Source organism: Alternaria ventricosa (genome assembly GCF_023758065.1).
Source record: "Alternaria ventricosa strain BMP 2768 chromosome Unknown scaffold_9, whole genome shotgun sequence".
In the NCBI taxonomy this organism is placed as follows: Eukaryota; Fungi; Ascomycota; class Dothideomycetes; order Pleosporales; family Pleosporaceae; genus Alternaria; species Alternaria ventricosa.
In genome coordinates this window covers 111,592-131,219 of record NW_026055689.1, presented here as the reverse complement: position 1 = coordinate 131,219, position 19,628 = coordinate 111,592, and the positions used below count along the sequence as shown (strand labels likewise).

Genomic DNA, 19,628 nt, shown 5'->3' with positions numbered 1-19,628 from the left:
ACATGTAAAAGCAAAGAACCTCTCACTCGAGACTGTTCTGGGGTTCAGGAAACTAAAATTCTTGCATTACTGTAAGTCGCACCCTACCTGTCACCCTGTTCAGCTTCCACTTTGTCCGAGGTGTGTGCGTGATTTGACTGCACAAGAGTAAAGTGCGGAAGACTAAGCTTGTACACTTTGAGATGTTATGGGACAGAAGACCCCAACATCTGCGTAGAAGTAACTATGACGATGACCATTTTTGTCCTACTCGATACCAGACCGCCTCAGTAAGCTGTCATCTCCAAATCTCTCATACCTCAATCCTTAGGCCAGGAAACTCCGGAAACTCTCCCCAATATGGATCAACGCCAATTCTGTTGAAATAAGCTTCTCCCAATGTGCCTCCTTCAAATTCCTCGTCCTCAGCGTCCAGGTCCTCGACCAACTGCCGAGATTTAAGGTAGAACGCTGCCTGGGGCGAAGTGCTAACGCCGATATTCGAAACCATGATTCTGGTGATACTACCGGTCTCTATATCGGATAGCCACCGTGGATGCCGATTAAACATCATCCTCTCTACGGCTGTTGCGTCTTCATCGATCCAGCCCCTGAAGTTATATCCCTCTCGATGTTTCTCTTCGTGCTCGTCGTGAAGCTGCAGCTTAGCCGTATCGTGGACGAGGTGACAGGTGAAGTCTGGTCGACAGAGGCCAATTTTGACGAGCGATAGCATATCAAGCCCATAATGGTCTTCTCCTTCTGCATCTCCGCGCCAAGGAGTGACTATGGTCATGCTTGCTGGTGCAAGCTCAACGTTGTCGATTTTACCGTTTTCGATCGGAAAGAAAGTGCGCATGTAACCGGTAACCGCCTTCCAGTCGATAATGATGTCTCGCTTCAGGCAGATAGATCGATACTCGGTGCGCAGCTGTTGACAGCTCTGCGCAAGCGCAAGACATGGCAGTACGCAGCGAGGGCGGTTCGCTTCGGTCTCAACGGCGAAGTCGTAGATACGATTGCGCAACTCTATTACACACATGTCAGCCCTAAAATCTTGCCTGGAGAGGGTTGCGCCTACCTGCTGGTAGATCCAGGAACCGAAAGTGATCTCCGCGGTCGCGCCTGCTGACAGGGTCGTGGGCCATTCTGGGAGGGGACTGAAGCAGTGCCGAGGGTGTATGGCGGGGAGCGTGGTAGAGGAATGATGCAGTGGATTAGATGTGAAGGCACAACGAAGGAGTGGCCCTTGTTAGCGTTGCGCGAACTAGGTAGTCGCCTAATGCGATCCACAGCCACGTGCCTCCACGTGATTAAGAGTGAAATACGCCCAAATACAGGATTTGCGAAGCAAGCCGCAAGCTACGTAATCTGTATGCTTTGAGTATCATATATACAAGTACCCAAAGTCTGTAAAGGTCTTTGACGATGATGCTACAATATGTGACCGCAAGCTAGCGTGAGATATCGACGCCCAATCTGATCACTCTCTGACTCTATTCTTTCTCTACATCTTCCGCCCGACTCGAATTGTTGACATTACGCACATCAATACCTTCAAACGCAACGTCACGATAAACCCCAGACCAATCTTCAAAAGTTGGCCTGTTGAAGAGCCGTCTTATCTGATCCGTGAAAGCTTGCCCTTCCCGGTCCAAGGTCATATCGACACCGTGGGGTGTATGCCCCGGCTTGTACCACAAGTAGAACCTGCCATCGTGATGACAGCAGAATTCAGAGATTTTGGATGCTTGGATATCGTGTCTCAATGCAGGCGACGTATTTTCCAGGATGTCCGTTATGAGCTCACAGTTATCCTGGGAATAGAATTGCTCTTCGGTATCTGCAGGACCGGGGATGACGCTGACCTCGGTTTGCGGGGACGACATCTTAATTTCCAGGAGAGGTAGTATGTCCACATTCGTGGATCGCGGATAGCGGTAAATGACGCGGGAGGGGCGTTGCCCATCGAGTACCCACTGGTTCGTATGGCCCGGCGCAAAGAACGCGTTCGTGAACCTCTTGATGTCTTTGTCTCTGACTGTGAAGGAAGCGTTTTGCATGTAGATCTTCCTGAACTCATCTCTAATTTGTCGACAGACTTGTGTGAGACTGATGGTGGGTGGGTTGCCAGGCTTGAGCATGATGATGCGCGATGGTGCCTCGGCCGCGTATTCATAGATGCGGTTCCGAAGTTCTGAGGTCTGAAGTTAGTGAACCTATTTCATCAGATAAGAAAGTGCTCAGAACATACCTGCAGCGAGGTCTAAGAAGCGGAAGTGGTGTCCATTAGTTGGCCCCGAGGTGATTGGAGCATCGTGGAGTCGCATGGCTGCAAGCGCGTCGCCAACAGCGCTGGCATAGGACGATAACCTGATCTATGAGATGCCGAAGGTGTCGCTATCAAGTATTCGAAACCTTCATCGACGCGGAGCGTGTAGGAGGCGGCGAGCGTACCGGCGTGTCTGGAGATTTCATGTGCAATCAGGCATCCAATCCCACGCTAACCCAAAACGTGCATTGCCCGCGGCCCCACCTGCCACGCGTGCACCTCCTACGAAAAGCGAATTGCACAGGTGCACCCAGGCTACATTAGTCTACAGATCAAAGTCAACAAAACCCAAAGGCAATGTCAACTTCCCGGCTACATCCTACTTCTATCCAACGCTTTTCATGTGCTGTTTCACACTATCTCCCGCCTGCATCATACTGGCACCTCATACAAGAAATAGCTGAACAGGTTTGCAGGCTACATTAAGCTAAAACCTTGCAAAGTAGGTGACCTAACGTTAATGTAGGCTCCAGGCTGTTCAGTTTTTTCTAGGCCGGCGTGCTGGTGGAGAGCCTTTCATACCACTATCTCGTCCCATAGGCCGTCAAGTCCGGTAGTACCCGTCGTTGAGGCGAGCTGCTCGCTGAACTTAACACGAACATCCACGGCTTCATCCGGAGATTGCATAGTGATAACTACACTCTTCACCTCGTACTCCTGTACAGCAACGCGCCACTTCCGCTTCGCTTCCTTGACTAGCGCAGTGTCTTCAGTTCCGAGACGTGTACAACCACCATACTGTACCAGCTTGGTGATGGACACTCCAGCGGGAGCACAATCCTCGAAATGGATGATGCGTACTTCCAGTCCCTTGAAGGCCAAGCCTAATCGCACTAGATGGATGATTTCCGTTGGTCGATCGAGCGTGCAGTCGAAAGCCGTCTCGTACTGAATGATAAGCTCCTTGGGACCGCTTCCATACTCTTCTTCGTTCGGGTAGAAGCTCTCGAGGAATGCGTGGACAGAGTGCCAATCGATGACGAACTTGGCGCGTTCAAGCCACATTGGTCGGTACTCGGAACGTACCTAACACGTGGATATGCTAGATCAGTACATGTCTCGTATCCATTTCACATGATAAGTTACTTGGCGGGAGACTTGTGTCAACGCGATGCCTGCGGCGCCGTGATCGCGAGGTCCATGGACTGGTGTGAGTAGATGAGAGGGTACCTCTGCGACAGCATACTCGTAGATTTGATTGCGGAGCTCTGTATAGATGTCAGTCTGTCTTCCACTTTGCGATATTTCACTATGTGTACTGACCTGCTGAGAGACGCATAAAGTCGAAAATACCTGTTGGAGTATACGCGACCTTCTTCGCTCGCGGAAGGCGACTGCTGGACAGGACGTCGTCGTCTCGGCGTCGCTTCAGGCGAAGCATCGAGAGCTCGGGCGTGTAGCGATCCATAGTGACGTTGTGGACGCTGCACGGGTGGTGTTGTTGTTGATTTTGTACGGATGCGAAATACGTGCCGTAAACATGCCTAGGGTCTCGCGTTTGCAGTGACGTCATCTACCTTGGTAGCCTACAAACGCGTTTGCATTCACCACCGTTCGCATTCAATCGAGATAGAAATAACTAAATGACCTCAGAGTCGTGTATGAGAAGCAGGATCTTCGCTTAACCATGCGCCTGCATCTTCGCTCGATTGGACCAGCGCTTACTTTGGCCCCACAATTGCCCAGGTGCGCCTCGTGCCAGTGTGACACCCATCATGGATACGAACTACGAAGAGTCACAGTCCTGCCTCAGCGCGCTGTGTAGAATTTGGTGTCTACACTGATGAAATATGACTTCAAGAGACCACTCCATGAACCATTCAATCCCCGACACCGTCGACTTCAATCATCCGTCGCCAAGAAGTACTTACAACCAGCTGTTACACGTCTTTGCGAAGATGAAGAAGCGCCGCAATATACCCAAGATCGCACCGACATCAAGAGAGCCAGTAACCATCACCTCACCACTTCTACTGTTACCCGCTGGTATGTCCACTCCAACAACACACGCGTACCCCCACCTAACCCACCCTAGAACTCCGCAACCACATCTACAAATACGTGCTACTATCCCAACACCGCCCCATCGAACTCTTCAAATCCCCCGTCCTCTACAGCTCATGGAACCACAGCACATCCGCCTGGTTCCGCATGATGAAACCAAGTCAAGTATGCCGGCAAATGCGCAGAGAATACCGTCCATTAGCTCTCCGCCAACAGGAGCTAACCATCAGCATCAAGCCCTGGCTCCGCTACGTTGACTTCGTCTACGGGCCTTCGAGACCCCTAGAACACGTGCCTAGACGCATTGATCTGGTTATCGAAGATCCGTTGGTTGAGCGACTTAGACTCGATGTACTACCCTTGCTGCGGATTCGGCATTGTAGCCACCCCACTGGAAGAGCGTCGATATCGTTTAGGCCCTGTCATAGCTATCTGAAGCAGCCGACGACGATGAAGGTGCAGCTCGATGCTATACTGGGCTTTGACGACGCACGTTGGGTGGCTTGTATCGGAAGTGGAGACGTCGCGGAAGTTGTGATACATGCTGGCAGAGGGAGTCTCGACTACGGCGTTGCTATAGTGAGGGTTGTGGTTGTGTTCAAAAGTGGGAAGACACCTGAGCGACTAACGAGTGAGGTTATTATTCCCGAAGTGATGGTTCACGATGAGGGTTTTGTTGACAAATTTGCCGAGAGTGTGGGCTGGACGAAGAGAAAGGGACTGGATGTTCATGCTTCGATAGAGGGGCATTGTAAGAATGTTTGGCCACTTCGGCCGACGAAGTATCTGTCGAGATGGACATGAGATCGGGAGTGTAGAATTGTATTGTTAAGCGCTACCTATCTTGCAAGGCCATGGCATCGAGTGCGTCTACTTCCTTGTCGACGCACCCGACCTGAGGCCACACAGGACGTCGTAGTATAGCCCATTGCATAGTGAAAGATGAAACACTGGATAATAATCAAAGACATCTTGTCATAGATCCCAAAGACGTCACCAGGCTGCCTCGGCGCATGTCTCAGCCATCAACCAAAGCTAGCATTTGAGTCTCATCCATCCCCTATCCCCTTTGCATACTACTCACCATCGCCAAATACAACTTTTAGTCTTATCTTCATCGTCGCTGAATGAAAACTGGTGCCGATACCCATATGAACGCTCCTGTGGGTTCGGGTCAGGCCATGCGAGCCGCAATTCACGTATGCCACGCGTGGGCTGAGCTGCTTCGTTCCACACTTCATGAACCGCAGCCTTCCATATCTTAGCCATGTCTTGGTCCATGGTAATTCGGAGTAAACAGTGATTAATGCGAACCCTGAGTCTCATCTCTTTGATCGACCTGGCCATTTCGCGCCATTTTGAGTGGGATTGATCAGCGAATAACGCGATCATGCTGTTCACCTGTTCGATGCCCTTTATTGCTGCGAAATATTTCTTCAGATCCTTCTCAAGTTCAAAGGTAAAGCAAACTTTTGGTGAGCGCGCGACAAGCGAGACGACGCGGGCGATGTCGGCATCGTAGAACTCGTCCACATCCGTATCCTCATCGCGGCTATGTCCAACTACACTGATGACGTGGCCGCGGTAGCGCAGCATTGTGGCCTCGTCGCTGGGCGGATAGAAATCGCGGATGTATCGGGCGTAGTGGTAAGTGGATTCTAGGCGAAACACAGTCTCAGTCATGTAGATGATGTGGAACTCTTTCCGGATCTGCCGACACGTCTGTGTAAAGCAACGCCATCCTCCTACCGGTTTGATCGGATCGTCGTGACGGAGACGTAGTGGGACGGGGTCTGTATCGATGCAGAAGCTGTATATCTTATTGCGTAGTTCTGTAGGCACTGAGTTAGCTACGCTCTGGGTAGTTGAGAGGACGTACGCACCACCTGGAAGGTTCAAAAAGCGACTGTTTGGTGCGCTCATGGTAACACCCCGCATCTGCGCTTCTACGGAGGCCATGAGCGGATACCCCTCGTCGATTTCTGAGTTGCTGCTGTCAAAGTTAGTCATGGATTGCTGAATGTAAGGGCAAATGTACAGGTATATGTGATCCATCTACGAGCTCGTGTTGTGAGTGAGAAGAGTCTGTGGTGAAGTGAGAATAGAGGGAAGCGCCTGACCAGGTGAACCATGGTACGGCTGCCAAGCAATAAGGTAGTGCGTGTTATCGGGTACCTGCATGTACTGTGGGGTCCACGGGTGCGGGGCTTCACCTTCACGTGAAATACGTAATCAACGAGCAGCCGCGCTTGACTGTTTGGGAAGTGCTGCGTTCTTCTACGAAATTGGCTCCTTCGAAATTATGGGCCCTCGCAGGAAACACGACCCAGAATGTCTACCTATATGCGACCCAAATATCGTTGGATGTCAACACGAAAGCGCTAGTCGCAAGATAAGGTCTGGATCAAGCCCGCGGTGCGGAGTGCTCGTACAGCCTACCAGTGCCGTCCTTGAGAACGACAGCAAACGCGTCCATAGGCGGTGCACCCATCTCATTCAATGCCTGCCGTGGGTCACCGGAAAGTGCCATAAGATCATCTCCCACCGAGCACGGGAGGATGAGGGTGATTTCAGGCCGAGTGCTGCACGTGATTGCAATCCTTTGGATACGCTTCAGGTGCGGACGAAAAGCGCCGGACGAGATAGTAGCGAAGAAGTCGTTGACGAGGCAGCCGAGACGGAGGCACGCGCTGGCGTCTGTGAAGCTGACTTTAAAAGCGGGATTCTTTGCGCAAAGATGCATGAGTGGTGTCGCGTCGTATTCGAGGCCGAAGTACGTGATGATTTGGATGTTGCCTTGTAGGCCAGAGACGCTAGTTGACGCATGATGCTTGTCAGTCTGGCAGCCTGACTGGAGTTGCTCGCTCGCAAGTTCATCTTGCTGCCTCAATTCGGGATACAACGAGTAGAGAAAACTATTCGCCGTGACTTGATGGACAACATGGACAGTTTCGGCCATGTACATTGGCCCGAATTCTGCACGCGTTTGCTTGCACACGTTGCGGAGGCTGCCGTACAGTCCGTAGCGGGTATTTCTGTAATGCTTCTTTGGACGCTTAGGCATGCGAGAAAGTTGCCGAGGTTTTGGTTCGACGCAGTATTCGTAGATGCGGTTGCGAATCTCGCCGGGCAGAGATAGAAACGTTAACGTGGACATTGTGATGACGTTCAAACAAGCGAACAAATTTGGTCTCGACGGCAAATGCGAAAGACGATTACAGCGTTTAGTACACAGTTTATCTGGGTTAGGAGGTGAGGTTACAGAGTGATAAAGCAAACACAAATAGTCAACAAGAAGGAGTAAAGGGACGCTAGTGTCCATTCGGCTAGCACGGATCTAGCGCTGGATGCCTCATCTGGGCGCTCCAGGATGCAGCCATCCATACCAATCCTCCGGCTTGCAGCAATTCGTCCGGACGTCCAGTATACGGACATAGGCCATGCCAGCATTCTCGAGAAAATCCATCGATTCGAGGCCCACCGAGCGAATTATAGAGTCGCGCTTAGAGCCCCACGGAGGGTCTGCCGTAAGCCAGAGGTCGAGAAATGGCGTTGAGACTACTGGATAAGGGCCCCCAGTGAATCTGCCGTCTCGCACACCCAGGGTTTTGAGATAAAGGATAGCGGCATCCACGTTATTGTTTCCGGGTCGGACCGTTGCTAATGTGTTTGGCCCACTGAGAATATTGTTTAGATCTTGTACAAGCAACGAGCCGTACACCTCTGATACAAACTGGCTGCAGGGTTGACTAGGGTCGGTTGGAACGTGAGTAATGTCAACCTCTGTGGAGAATTCGAACTCGCATATGAAGGATGGTTTCTTGGAGCGTATCTGCAGCAGCGGGAGGATATCCAGATAGTATTCGTTTCGATCATTGACTCTGGGGCCAAGATCAAGAATGATATTGGCAAAGATTGGGCATATACGAGTCTTAACGCCTCCCTCCACTCGGCTGTATGCCTGGATGACCATTGCGAGGTATTCGTGGATGTGTCGTGCGTCCACCCGGAGTTGAAGTTGTTCGCGGTACAAAGCCCCAAACTCGCTTCGAAGCGTCCTCGAGACCTGAGTAAGGCCTAAGAATTGATGGCGGTTGCGATCGATCCGTGGGCCAGGGTGGCTGCCTTGGGGACGTCCCATGTCTACGATGCCTTCGTTCTTGCTGTGCAGGTAGACAATGTTCCGTAGCTCTTCAGTCAAATTAGCGCGAATTGATAGAGCAATAAGGTAAATGTTGCTTACCACCAGGCAGGTCCATGAAGCTGGTCCTTGAGCGAGAAGTAGTCATTGAAGCCATGTCCATGTCGGTCGTCATGCTTGCTGAACACTGTAGTAGAGCTGCTTCTTAAATGGCTTTCGAGTTTATAATCAGGTGGTAGAGCTGCGGGTTACTGTGCTGAACCCGGCCTGCAGTTATACTCGTGGAAGTGGTAGTTTGTCAATGCTTGACAAACTGCAAGAGCGCTTCCTTCCCTCTCTAAAACACTTGTCAGGCTCGACTAAGCCTTTCCTCGACGAGCTGATCTATGATCCTGACTTGTGCACAGGCGGACAAATTCGGGAAGGTGAAAGGATAGAAAGGGCACAGTGAACGGAGTGATATTGGGCAGAGACCCAAACGTGATATACTAGGTAGCTGCTACCAAGCCTTGCTACATTGCCTTGCCTTCAGGCGTGCTGTTCCACGCATGTTCGAATTGTTGCCAGCCGCCATGGGGTTCCTCGCACATCTTGAGATCGCTAATGACGAAGTCGTAATAACCTTCAGCAGGCAGCTTGCCCTGGTTCACAGTCCCGCCCATGGCGATGTTGATGAGGATTCTGAAGTCTTCCATACGTCGTGTGCCCTCTGGAATGCAGCCTTTCATGACTGGGTAGTTGTCGATGTACCAGATCATGCGCCCTCTCCATCCGGGGATACCCTCTTCTTCGATCCAAGCGAAGCCATAGGTATGCGGTTGCCGTGCCAGGTCTGGAAGAGACGTCTTGACGACGCGATGCTTCTGTGCATCCTCGCCGGTATAGGAGCCCCAATGTAGACACGAGTGGTTCTCTGTCTCGCCGTTCCAGCTCTCGGCAAGGTCGACCTCGCCGTCAGTCGGCCATTTGAACGGGTCTGCGGGTAGCATCCAGTAGGCAGGCCATATGCCTGGTGCAGACGGAGGTAGACAGGTCGCTGTCAAGTATCCGCGCGGCCGCGACAGCGTCTGGTGTGAGGTCAAACGCGCAGAAGTGTAGCTGCCGTTCTGTACGAGGGCGCGCACGATCAGGCGGTTGTCGTGATGGAACGAGTTCTCGGGTTTGTCCGTATACATCTGCTTCTCGTTGTTGCCCCAGCCATGGTCGCCGATCTCGTGCCGGAAGTTCTGCGACACGGGTGTCTTGATGTCGAAGGACGGCTTCCAGTACACGCTCTGGCCCTGTGGTGGAGGGAGGTTCTGGGGCGGCGGAGGCTGCGCAGAGTTCGGTCGGTTCTGAGGAATAGGCGGGGGGCCGCCAGGTGCTGGAGATTGGGGCTTGCTACCCTGGGGGACGGGCGGTGCGAGGGGCTGCTGTTGCGGAGGCGGCGGGCCCCATTGCTGCTGAGGGGGTGCGCCCCATTGGTTCTGCTGTTGATTCGGCTGCCCCCATTGCTGGTTTTGGGGAGGGAATTGCGGAGGATACTGGCTGCCAGAGTACTGCCCGGCGTTTGGCGCGGGATAGCCTTGGGGTGGCTGCTGGTAGCCCTGGGGTGGCTGCTGATAGCCTGGAGCGGGTTGTTGGTAGCCCGGGGGAGGCTGCTGGCCCGGATAGCCCTGTTGGCCCGGATAGCCTTGGTTCGGGTGGCCTTGCTGGTGATGGCCCCCGGAAGGCTGCCCAGTGAACTCTGAGAGCTTCGCCTTGCCCTTTGCTAGGAGCTTGTCGAGTGTGCCTGACATTGTGTCGCGATGCCGTGATACGAAGGGAGTCACGGTGGGACGAAGGTTCCGCTCTGAGCCGAGCCGCCATGACGCAAGCAGGGCTGCACCTCCCCAAAAGCACCGACGAACTCTCCAACAACAACACGGATATCAATATGAACAGCCTCGTCGCAACAACCTTCTTCTACAAGGCCAGGTAGCCTTACCTCAAGAGATTGTTAGGCACGTGTTCTAGACCATCGCGACTAGCCAAGGCATGGATCTTCCTCGCAATGTACCAACCTCTCCACGCTTAACCGTGCCTCCATCATTTCTTCGACTCCTTGTTTCTCTCCTTCCTCCAATCATGGTCGTTCCTTCTCTGTCATTATCTGATTCGTCATGCTCCCCTGTCGTTGCCTACAAACAGGCGTTCACCCACGTTACACCCGTGACGTCACATCTCACCACAACAACGGCTATTCACCCGAATAGCCAACCAGGCTCCCCATGGAAAGCGGGCAGGATGCAGGCCTACACATCCACGGCAGCAGCTATGTGAAACAGGAAGTGCTGCCTGTGTTAACGTAGGCCCCGCGTCATCCCCGTGTTTTGGCAGCAAGCAACTGTCTTAACGGAAGTCGCGCCTTGTCGCACTGTCGCACGGTAACAAGTACTGCATATCTGGCAGATACAGCCTTCTCTCTTACACTCCACCACCCCACTATTCCCATCAACTACTCCACCTCAGAACTGTAATACCACACCACTCGCCCGCCATTACTCACAAGCCCAACCGAACCAACATGTCTTCCATCGTCAATGCCCTCAGCGATCTCGTCTCGTCCATGGTCGAGCTCGTCTGGTCCTTCATCACCACAGCCGGCGCGCTAGTCCAGAAGACGGTCCAGTTCGCTCTCAACTTCGTGTTGGAGATGATCGACCTCGTGGTTAACTTCTTCCGTGGTCTCGTGGACCTTGCTGGCGGTATCGTTAGCTTCGTACTCGGTAAGTTGGCTGACGACAATTGACTCGCGCGCTCGATCGATCCTGGAAACTAACAACACTATAGGCAACGTCCTTATGCTGGGCGTCGTCGCCGCCGCAGTCTTCGGCTTCCTCAAATACCAGCGCAGCCAGGGCAAACAGGTTACGGTCGGCAACAAGAAGCTGAATTAGCCTCGTATCCGCAGATCCGACCTCTACGACTCACGACGATCCGACAGTTGGTGGTCTAGGCCTTGGACATGGCTGGTACGGTGGCGTTGAGTTCCAGACGTCCCTACGAATGGCGAGAAATTGTATGATACCCCTTGGTGACGGCAGCGTCATGGCGCCCAGCGCGGAGAATTAATGGTCTAGCGCTTAATCATGTACCAAATCAAGTTGTCTTTACTGCTTTCTCCACCGGTCGCCCAGTCTAAGCTGATCCTTCCCGCGTCCCAGGGCTTACCCGTTTAGGGTCTGAATACATTCCCCAACATCACGAATACAATTAATCTATTCGTCTGATATGTAAATATCGAGTGAATTCTCCGAAGAATTCTTGTCTGCTCCACACTGCATGTCAAGAGTATTGGCAAGTTGCCGTAATGCCGAATCTCAATCCCTTTGCAAAGAAGAGTTCGTCGTATCACCGTTTGTCTCATGGCGCCACCGATGGCGAAAGCGACGCATGCATCTCTCCAAGTTCTACTCTTCGAGGAGAAGAATGCGATGCCGACAAAGAGCTCTTGCTCGGTAAAGGACCTCGTCGGTCGCTTCGTTCGTGTCTCATGCACGCATGTGGGTACATCTTTGTCGCATTTCTAGGCCTTTTAATCGGCCTCGGCTTCAGCAGACTGCTCGGTATGGAACATGATATCGATGGATACCTTAGTAAGCTCACCCCAGTTCCCTATCGATTCCTTGTCCCCCAGGCTGGTCTTTTGGCTCGGAATTTGTTGCAATTCTGACCAATCACCAGCGCCATATGGCAGTCCACACCGCAGGATCGAAAAGGTCGTCTGGTCACTCAATGAGAGTTTCGCCGGTGAACCAAACGCCGAGACGGAGAAGATGTGGCAAAGCCTGATACCGAAAGGACGAGCGTTCGTCCAACATCCCAAGATAGCGAAAGAGATTAAATCCATGTCTGTGTTCCATGAGCTGCATTGTCTAGTAAGCTACCTCTCCCTCTACTACTGCGGCGGAATCACCTCGCTAACTCCGTCCAGCACGGTCTCCGACAAACCTACTACAAAAAATCCTACCTCCTCTCCAAACACCAACACCACGAATCCCAACGCTCACCACTAAGCCCGCCTCACATAAAAATCGAAACCACCACCAGCAGTCACGAGCACCACTCCACTCCCACATTCACACCGAACCCCTTCCTAGAAGCCCTCCTCAGCTCCGGCGAAGAACACGACGATCCCGATCATATCCAGCACTGCTTCGAGTACCTGCGCCAGGCCCTTATTTGCGCTGCAGATACCAATCTGGAAGACACGAAGGAAGAGGTTGGTGAAGATGGGGTGTTGGGGGTTGCGACGAAGGGGTGGGGGACGGAGAGGGTTTGTAGGGATTTTGAGGCGGTGAAGGAGTGGGCTGTTAGGTGGAGGGTGTGGGATGCTGAGGGGATTATTTGAGCGGTTGGGTGGTGATACTCTCATGATCTAGATGCCATGTTTCTTCGTCAATCTTTGGGCGTGTGGTGCGGCGGGTTTATGTTATTGTAATGGGTGTACGTAGGACTTTGGCGCATACAGCCGCGCTAAAATTGTATCTATAATCGCGGATTATTATTATGATCTCATTTCGTCGCCGAGAGCTTCATCGTAGAATTGATGTGTCGACGCCATGATTTTCTATCAAGCTTACATCGGTATAAACCATCTCACGCGCGCTCAAGCTAGCCGAGTAGGAACGTTTGCATCTCTTGATTATTGAAGTCTCTTGCAACCTCCTCAACACTATAGGAGCGGGTTCTCTCATGTACTCTCTCCACTGTAAGAGCTCCATTATCGTCCTTGAAGAAGAAGTTAGTTCTGCCCGCATACGTGTATAGGTAGTTGAAAGACCCTATCCGCTCGTAATGAGTGCTGTGTTGTTGAAGCATGATGACAGTGATGTGTTGAGCTTCGTCATCCTTAGGGATCAACGCACAGGGGACTCGTGGCAAATCAAGGGAAAGGTCTGGTTCCGAGTCCCAGCATGGCAGCATACTTGCATATACCTCGACATTGTCACCAGTCGGAACTCGCACATGAAAACCTGCCCGAGGTTTAATGAGCCAGGGCAGCTCATCGACTGCGACACTTGACATGTCGATTGAAAGCAATTCGCTTGCCGAGAAATAACGGAGTTCGACCCAACTGAGCTTTGCCGTGATCTTGAGGTAACGCGACTTTTCCAGAATTTCAGCGCCGGCTCGCTGGTGTAAATCCTGCTTTACTCTGGATAGTTGGATGAACTCGCTATTGTCCCACACTTCGACTTGGAACGACTGTGAGATCACCGGCGGTGGGGAGTAGCCATAACCGGCGACCCCTTTCCAACCCAAAGGAGACCAGCTAGGAAAAGCTTTTCGCCGGAGACATGGCGCGTCGTGAAACCAGGTCAACGTAATAGCCAAAGGTGGTGGCGCAATAGCAAAGGGTAGTCCGCCAAAGGTGACTCCCCATGTGTGGAAGATAGGTCTTTCAGCCTTACTAAGTGTGTTCAGGACGCCCACTATGCCGTTCAGTGCGTCCGAGTCGAATGTCAAATTGCGGCGCGTATATTCTGAGAGAATGCCACGGGCAAGACGATCCGTGTGAAATCGGCCGGGAAGAGATTCAGCAAGCTGTCCTTGAAAATCATGTCTTAGGGCTTGGGAACTCAAACCGGCGTCGCAGTAGACCTTATTATCACAGATGTAAAGCAGCCGGGTGTCCGTGAAGTATAGCCTGCGTTTCGATATGTAGCCTTCCTGAAAAGTCCAAGCACGTGAGGACCAGACCGAGCGGGATATTTCATGGTCGACCGAGTCATAGTCGGTAGAAAACCGTAAGCGTCCGATTGTAATATCATGTCCACAGCTTACGCGGTTGCTTGCGACGCCGGGTAAGCCATACGCTGAGTTTTTCCCCGCCGCTGCGATGAGTGTGACTTCTGCTGAAGAGTAAATATCGCCCATCTGGTTAATCTGATCATGCTTATCTGCAGCGTTGGCTTGGTCGATGCACTGAATTCCACATTAGCCGCGGTCAGCAGAAGACAGCATGCAATCAACGCACGTATTTGTCGACCCACAAATATCGATACCCCAGCATGAGAGTGGCATGGATACTGTTGTCGACAGTAAGTGGTAACTGATGTAGTAGGGCAGAAGAGCTTGGAGCGTCGCAGGGTTTTGACATTCCCCAAACATATGAGAGAGCAACGTAGACGCAATTTTCTGGGGCCGGAACTACGCTTCTTGTAACACAATCGATCATACGAAGGCTCTTCAGCATCTTTGGAAAGCGGGCGGGGCAATATGGATGCGACTCTTTGCACGCATCAATCCATCTCTTAGCCTGTCCGAAATCGACACGTCTGGGTGCATGCGGTGGCTTGGGGTGCGGCCAACGAGACATGACATCAAATACCATCAGATCAGGCTTCAACGTACTGAAAGCGCCCCCCATCGAGTACTCAAATTTGATCTCCCCCAGCAGCCCCGATCCAGGGATATCGCGATCCCAACACACGCGAAGAGATTTGTACCGTGAGCGGTGCAAATCTATCGTGGTTTGTAGGATCCGACAAGTAGGACAGCGCCGATCTGTCAAGAGCTGTGATAAATCTTTGACTTCCATTAGTAGCGTCGAAGGAGCACCTGATTCTGTTTTCTCAAGATTTTCGAAGTTGATAAGCGAACAACGCTCGCACGTGTGAATCTCGTCGTCGGCTGATGGGCGTTCGGTCTCATCTCGCATGGTGAATTTGCTATCCATCTCAAGTACGGATGTAGCCTTGGGGTTGCGGAACACGAAAACGACAATTCGCTCAAAGCCAGGAGGTGCCGGGCGTCCACGGAGGGCTAAGTAACATACGCCGCAACAAAAAGGTCATGAAGGAAAACAAATTCAACCAGAACGTAACCTGCAGGCGAAGCAGGATATTTCGAGAGAAAAGTTGGTGGGGAAGGCTGGCAGGCAGCAGCAGCTCAAGGCGGGAAATGACGCCCCAGGCCATTTGCCGCTTTACCCAATCCGGACGAGGCTGAGCAACACCGATGATGCTGCATAGCCACCACGGTCACAAGCGCGTTAATGATCGAAGAAGCATCGAGTTCGCGAGAAGGTTACATTACGGGAAGAAGTATATTCTGAAGCGCAAAATTGTGTGCGAAGCTGTCTAGCCAAGAAGAAAGGTACGTCTCTCTGCGACTTGATCCCAGGCACCTGGCTCTCCTCGTGGAACAAATTCCCATTCGTCTTGATGGCTCCACATGTACTCCCCTTTCAAGTCCATGGTAAACACATCAGGTCGGCGAGCGCCAATTCGCTCGTAGGACTTAGCTTTCTGCTGGAAAACGAGCAACAGAGAATTCCTGACCCGAAAAGAACTCCAAGAATCAGAGTCGATCTCAGGAGGCGTTGTCGTAGTGCACACAACGGACAACGTGGCATCGAACATCGTCTCATCGTCCAGATACAGCAGAAGAAATGGAATTCGCACGTATCTGTTTGGCCAAACCTTCTTCTGATCCTTGAATTCCTTACGTCTGAGAAACGTAGGTTGGAAGAAGTAAATAATCCTGTCGTTGGGGCACCAACTGTGAAGCTTGACTTGTACGACATCCGTCGTGATCTCTAGATATTGAGATTGATGAGTAACATCGCAACAGAACGTATAGTTTAGGTCGCAGGTACCGTTGTCGAGTTCTTGATATCTTTCGCCCGACCAATAATTGATCATGAAGTGGGGCGTGAGGTCTGATTCGCGGCAAGGGCAGACTTGTCCTATCCATCCTAGGGATGACCAGCTCGGGAAATCAGGAAGACGATGGGCGCTCTCGTGATGCCACCAATTCAGAGCAATGGAAACGGTACTGTCGGTGCTGTGAGCAGCGTTCTGCCGCCGAGTAATGGTGAAAGGAACCCCCCAGATATGATAGACTGGTGAACGACCATTCTTCATAACGTTCAAGATACCGACAATAGCGTTTAACATGTCGGATTCTTGCCCTCGCATCCGTCTCGAATATGTGCGCATGATGCTCATAGCATCATGCAGACTTGCAACTTGCGAACTCAATGCCGTTCTTACATGCTCCACGCTGGTCAATCTACTAATGCTGGGATATATCCAGGGAGGGTCCGGAGTAGATTCTCCTATCCAAGAACAAGACTTGCAAGTGAAAACCGCTTCGCGCTCTGTGAAGCACAGAATTCTCTTAGAGAGGCATCCTTCTTGGAATGTCCAAGCCCTCGAGAACCAAGACGAGCGTGCGATGTAGTCTTCCACAGCCTCAGGATACAGACATAAAGATCGGGAGGTTCCGACTGACACTCGAGCTGACGGTGCTGTGCGATCTCTACTAAGGCCTACAAGGCCATAAGAGGGGTCTACGCCCGCTGCTGCGACGATGGTCACCTGCGCACTGGCATAGATGCTGCCCATCTGGCTAATTTGTTGCTCTTTATCGCAAGGATCCTCTTGGTTGATGCACTGATTGGTCAGTTTGATCGATTGTGTATATATGTCGTCTTACATATCTGTCGACCCATAGATACTCGTACCCAAGTTCGCGGGTGGTTCTCACAGCGTCTTCTATCGTCGGCGGAAACGTGATACGTGATCCTAGGACGTAGCTATCTGCAGAAAGCCCACCCCATACGTAAGAAAGTGCGACGAACGAGCAGCCTATCGGAGCCACGACGACGGTGTTGTCGACACAATCGATGACCCGTAGATCTGGAAGCTGAGGCGACATTTCCGGCTCGCAGGACTGGTGTGACGCTTTACATGCTTCGACGAATTGCTTGACTATAGCGAAGTCAACCCGCCTTGAGACTTCTGGGAAGAGTGCCGTCGCATCCTCTCTGACAGACTCCCCGGTCATGAGAATCAGCGATCCAACCCAACCTTCTCGTTCTGCCGACAAGCTCACTACTCCCAGGCAATCATGTCTAATGTCATGCTCTCGGTGCCAACTTAGACTCACCATGGATTGGGGATGAGCGTGTTGTACGGGTGTTGGCATTATAGCAGACATGACGGCAGACACGATGAGACGACATAGCCGGCAGGACGAGATCTGAATATCTCCTAAAGTCGGCTTCTCATCACGCCAGAACTCTGCACTCTCCTTCTGCTCCAAGTTATCCCACGGAATGCTGGCACAACGAGAACACAGATCCGCCGCCGTATCTTCCATCTCGTCCGAAGGCAGCCTCTCAAGACCTCCAGCGCGTCAATGTCGTACGTTGAGGGATTGTCTCTTCCGATGGTCAAGTACAAGTCGAGCGTCGTCGGATGTTGAATAGACCGGTGTCTGATGCGTGAGTGATGGGTAAGAAGGAAGGCTGAAGGCTGAAGAACGAAGACGACATCTGACGACCTGCGGCTAGCCCAAAGCATTCGAGGCGAAGCCCACCCAATCAGCAGTTGCATCAACACCACGAAGCGGGGTGTCATCTGCGATCGGTATGCGCAGTGGCGCTGCTTTGCACACAAGGCTCCGTTCGTTGACACCCCGATAGAAACTTGGGAAGTTGGTAGCGATTTAAGCCACGAGAGCTCTGTATGGCAAACGAGTTCCTTTTTACCAGGAATTACATGTATTCGATGAATCATTAAAGTATACAATAACCAATAGCTCCCTGAAAGTAGAAAAGAAGAGAAATTGGGCTTGAAGTGTATCGCGCATGCATCAAGGCATGTAAGGCGGCGGCGGATCTCGCTCGCCAAGCTCAGTAGACACAGTCGGCGCGTAGTGCGGCGCTGCAGCATGTGTATGACCGCCGTACGTCTCCCAATTATCGTCCACAGTCTGACCAGCACCGCCCTCGCGTCCCGTAGCCATCTCGTAAACCAAGCCTGGCGATGTAGGAGTAGCTCCAAATGCCGGTGTCGACACCGAGAACCCTGCGTTCCCATAAATGCCATGTTGTGGTATAGGTGAAAGACCAGACGCAGGGCTAGCCTGTTCGGCTACGTCGTGTGGCCGCGAGCCGTTCGCGATGGGCATGCGTGATATCGTCGCGAAGGAGTCGGTGCGTTGGAGAGAGGACTCGATGATGATTTGGGGCTTTCGCTGCGGTACAGGCCGCCGTGGGATGTTGAAGCTTTGTATGTGAGGAGGCGCGTGCGGTCGCGATTGAGGTTGGACCTGGTGCTGAACTTGCGCCTGAGATTGGAATTGAGGCTGGTATATCTGTGGTCGAGGCTGTGCCGCTACTGGAGCATAGCACGCGTACTTTTGCTGTGGTATCGCGGGTTGCTGCTGTTGCGCTTGTGGATGGTGTTGAGGGCGGTGGTGGGCCTGAGTGTTCCAGCCATTCTGCTTTGCAGGATTGGCACCCGGGAATGTATGATGGCGTCGCTGTTGAGCCTCTTCCTCAAGCTGCTCCTTTCCGTTCTTCTTTCGGTAATGCCGGTGGATGAGGTATCCGCCTGCGACAATCTCAAGGCCGCCGAAGATCATGGTGTTGTTTAGCTTGCAGTAGCGACAAAATGTAGCAGGGTCAGGGAGGGAAAAGCCTAAGGTTCAAATCGGGCCTTGTCAAGTAAGTGAGGGAGGAGGAGACGGCTGAGGCCATGATAATATCGCAATTGTGCTCAGCCTCTATTGTCAGACTGAAGGAAGGAGCGATTGGTGCCGTATCCTCCGACGTGGTGGCTGAGTCGAGAGATGCAGCACCCGCAGCTGCCAATGATAGTGCCTCGCTTACTCATTCCACTTCGGCTGCTTGCACCCCTGTCATCAGGTAGGAACGCCTGAAAGAGTCGAGATGCCTCTGAGAACGCAGAAAGGTAGCAGCCAGAGTTGCGAAGAATGTTACGGGAGAAATAAGCTGTTCCGGTTAGAGACCTGTCATCGATAAAGAGACCTGACCAAGGCAAAGGTGCCAACTCGGAGCTATCGCAGCGAGCATATGCTCAGCATTGAGAGCCAGATGGGCTGCTATTGCGAGCCCTCACAGTCGCAAGGTATTTCGTGTGAGTTTGGTACGCAAAGTCACAGAGAGAGCTCAGCGAATGCCGACCTGGGCCCTACGATTGACGATTCGAGAAGTAGTGAGGTCCGGTAGAGGCGAAGAGCGTCTTGGATCCCAAGCACGAGGATGGTTTCTTCACCCCAGTGCCTTCGGCATGGTCGAAAAACGCGTCGGGAACAACAAGACGCGTGGAGTTGGTGTATGTCCTGTATTCCCGATAGCTTTCGGTGAAGATGGCCCGAGCGGCACTTCCGCAA

General features: G+C 52.3%; 7 protein-coding genes across 7 annotated transcripts; 1 reads left to right on the top strand and 6 right to left on the bottom strand.

Moving 5' to 3' along the window:
- Positions 1-292: 292 nt before the first annotated feature.
- J4E93_005716 (uncharacterized protein) lies at positions 293-3,316 on the bottom strand (the record flags this gene model as incomplete). Its single annotated transcript, XM_049343636.1, has 3 exons — positions 293-1,104; positions 1,790-2,183; positions 2,834-3,316. The coding sequence occupies 3 exons, from the start codon at positions 3,314-3,316 to the stop codon at positions 293-295; spliced, it is 1,689 nt and encodes a 562-aa protein (XP_049198869.1).
- A 2,079-nt stretch (positions 3,317-5,395) lies between these two features.
- J4E93_005715 (uncharacterized protein) lies at positions 5,396-6,496 on the bottom strand (the record flags this gene model as incomplete). Its single annotated transcript, XM_049343635.1, has 2 exons — positions 5,396-6,370; positions 6,491-6,496. The coding sequence occupies 2 exons, from the start codon at positions 6,494-6,496 to the stop codon at positions 5,396-5,398; spliced, it is 981 nt and encodes a 326-aa protein (XP_049198868.1).
- A 223-nt stretch (positions 6,497-6,719) lies between these two features.
- J4E93_005714 (uncharacterized protein) lies at positions 6,720-7,472 on the bottom strand (the record flags this gene model as incomplete). Its single annotated transcript, XM_049343634.1, has 2 exons — positions 6,720-7,350; positions 7,465-7,472. 2 exons carry the CDS (start codon positions 7,470-7,472, stop codon positions 6,720-6,722), a joined length of 639 nt encoding a protein of 212 aa, XP_049198867.1.
- Positions 7,473-7,667: 195 nt separating this feature from the next.
- J4E93_005713 (uncharacterized protein) lies at positions 7,668-8,619 on the bottom strand (the record flags this gene model as incomplete). Its single annotated transcript, XM_049343633.1, has 2 exons — positions 7,668-8,506; positions 8,559-8,619. 2 exons carry the CDS (start codon positions 8,617-8,619, stop codon positions 7,668-7,670), a joined length of 900 nt encoding a protein of 299 aa, XP_049198866.1.
- Positions 8,620-8,968: 349 nt separating this feature from the next.
- J4E93_005712 (uncharacterized protein) lies at positions 8,969-10,234 on the bottom strand (the record flags this gene model as incomplete). Its single annotated transcript, XM_049343632.1, has 1 exon — positions 8,969-10,234. The coding sequence occupies one exon, from the start codon at positions 10,232-10,234 to the stop codon at positions 8,969-8,971; it is 1,266 nt and encodes a 421-aa protein (XP_049198865.1).
- A 767-nt stretch (positions 10,235-11,001) lies between these two features.
- J4E93_005711 (uncharacterized protein) lies at positions 11,002-11,374 on the top strand (the record flags this gene model as incomplete). Its single annotated transcript, XM_049343631.1, has 2 exons — positions 11,002-11,203; positions 11,268-11,374. 2 exons carry the CDS (start codon positions 11,002-11,004, stop codon positions 11,372-11,374), a joined length of 309 nt encoding a protein of 102 aa, XP_049198864.1.
- Positions 11,375-18,083: 6,709 nt separating this feature from the next.
- Positions 18,084-18,857, bottom strand: J4E93_005710 (uncharacterized protein; the record flags this gene model as incomplete). Its single annotated transcript, XM_049343630.1, has 1 exon — positions 18,084-18,857. One exon carries the CDS (start codon positions 18,855-18,857, stop codon positions 18,084-18,086), a length of 774 nt encoding a protein of 257 aa, XP_049198863.1.
- Positions 18,858-19,628: the final 771 nt, after the last annotated feature.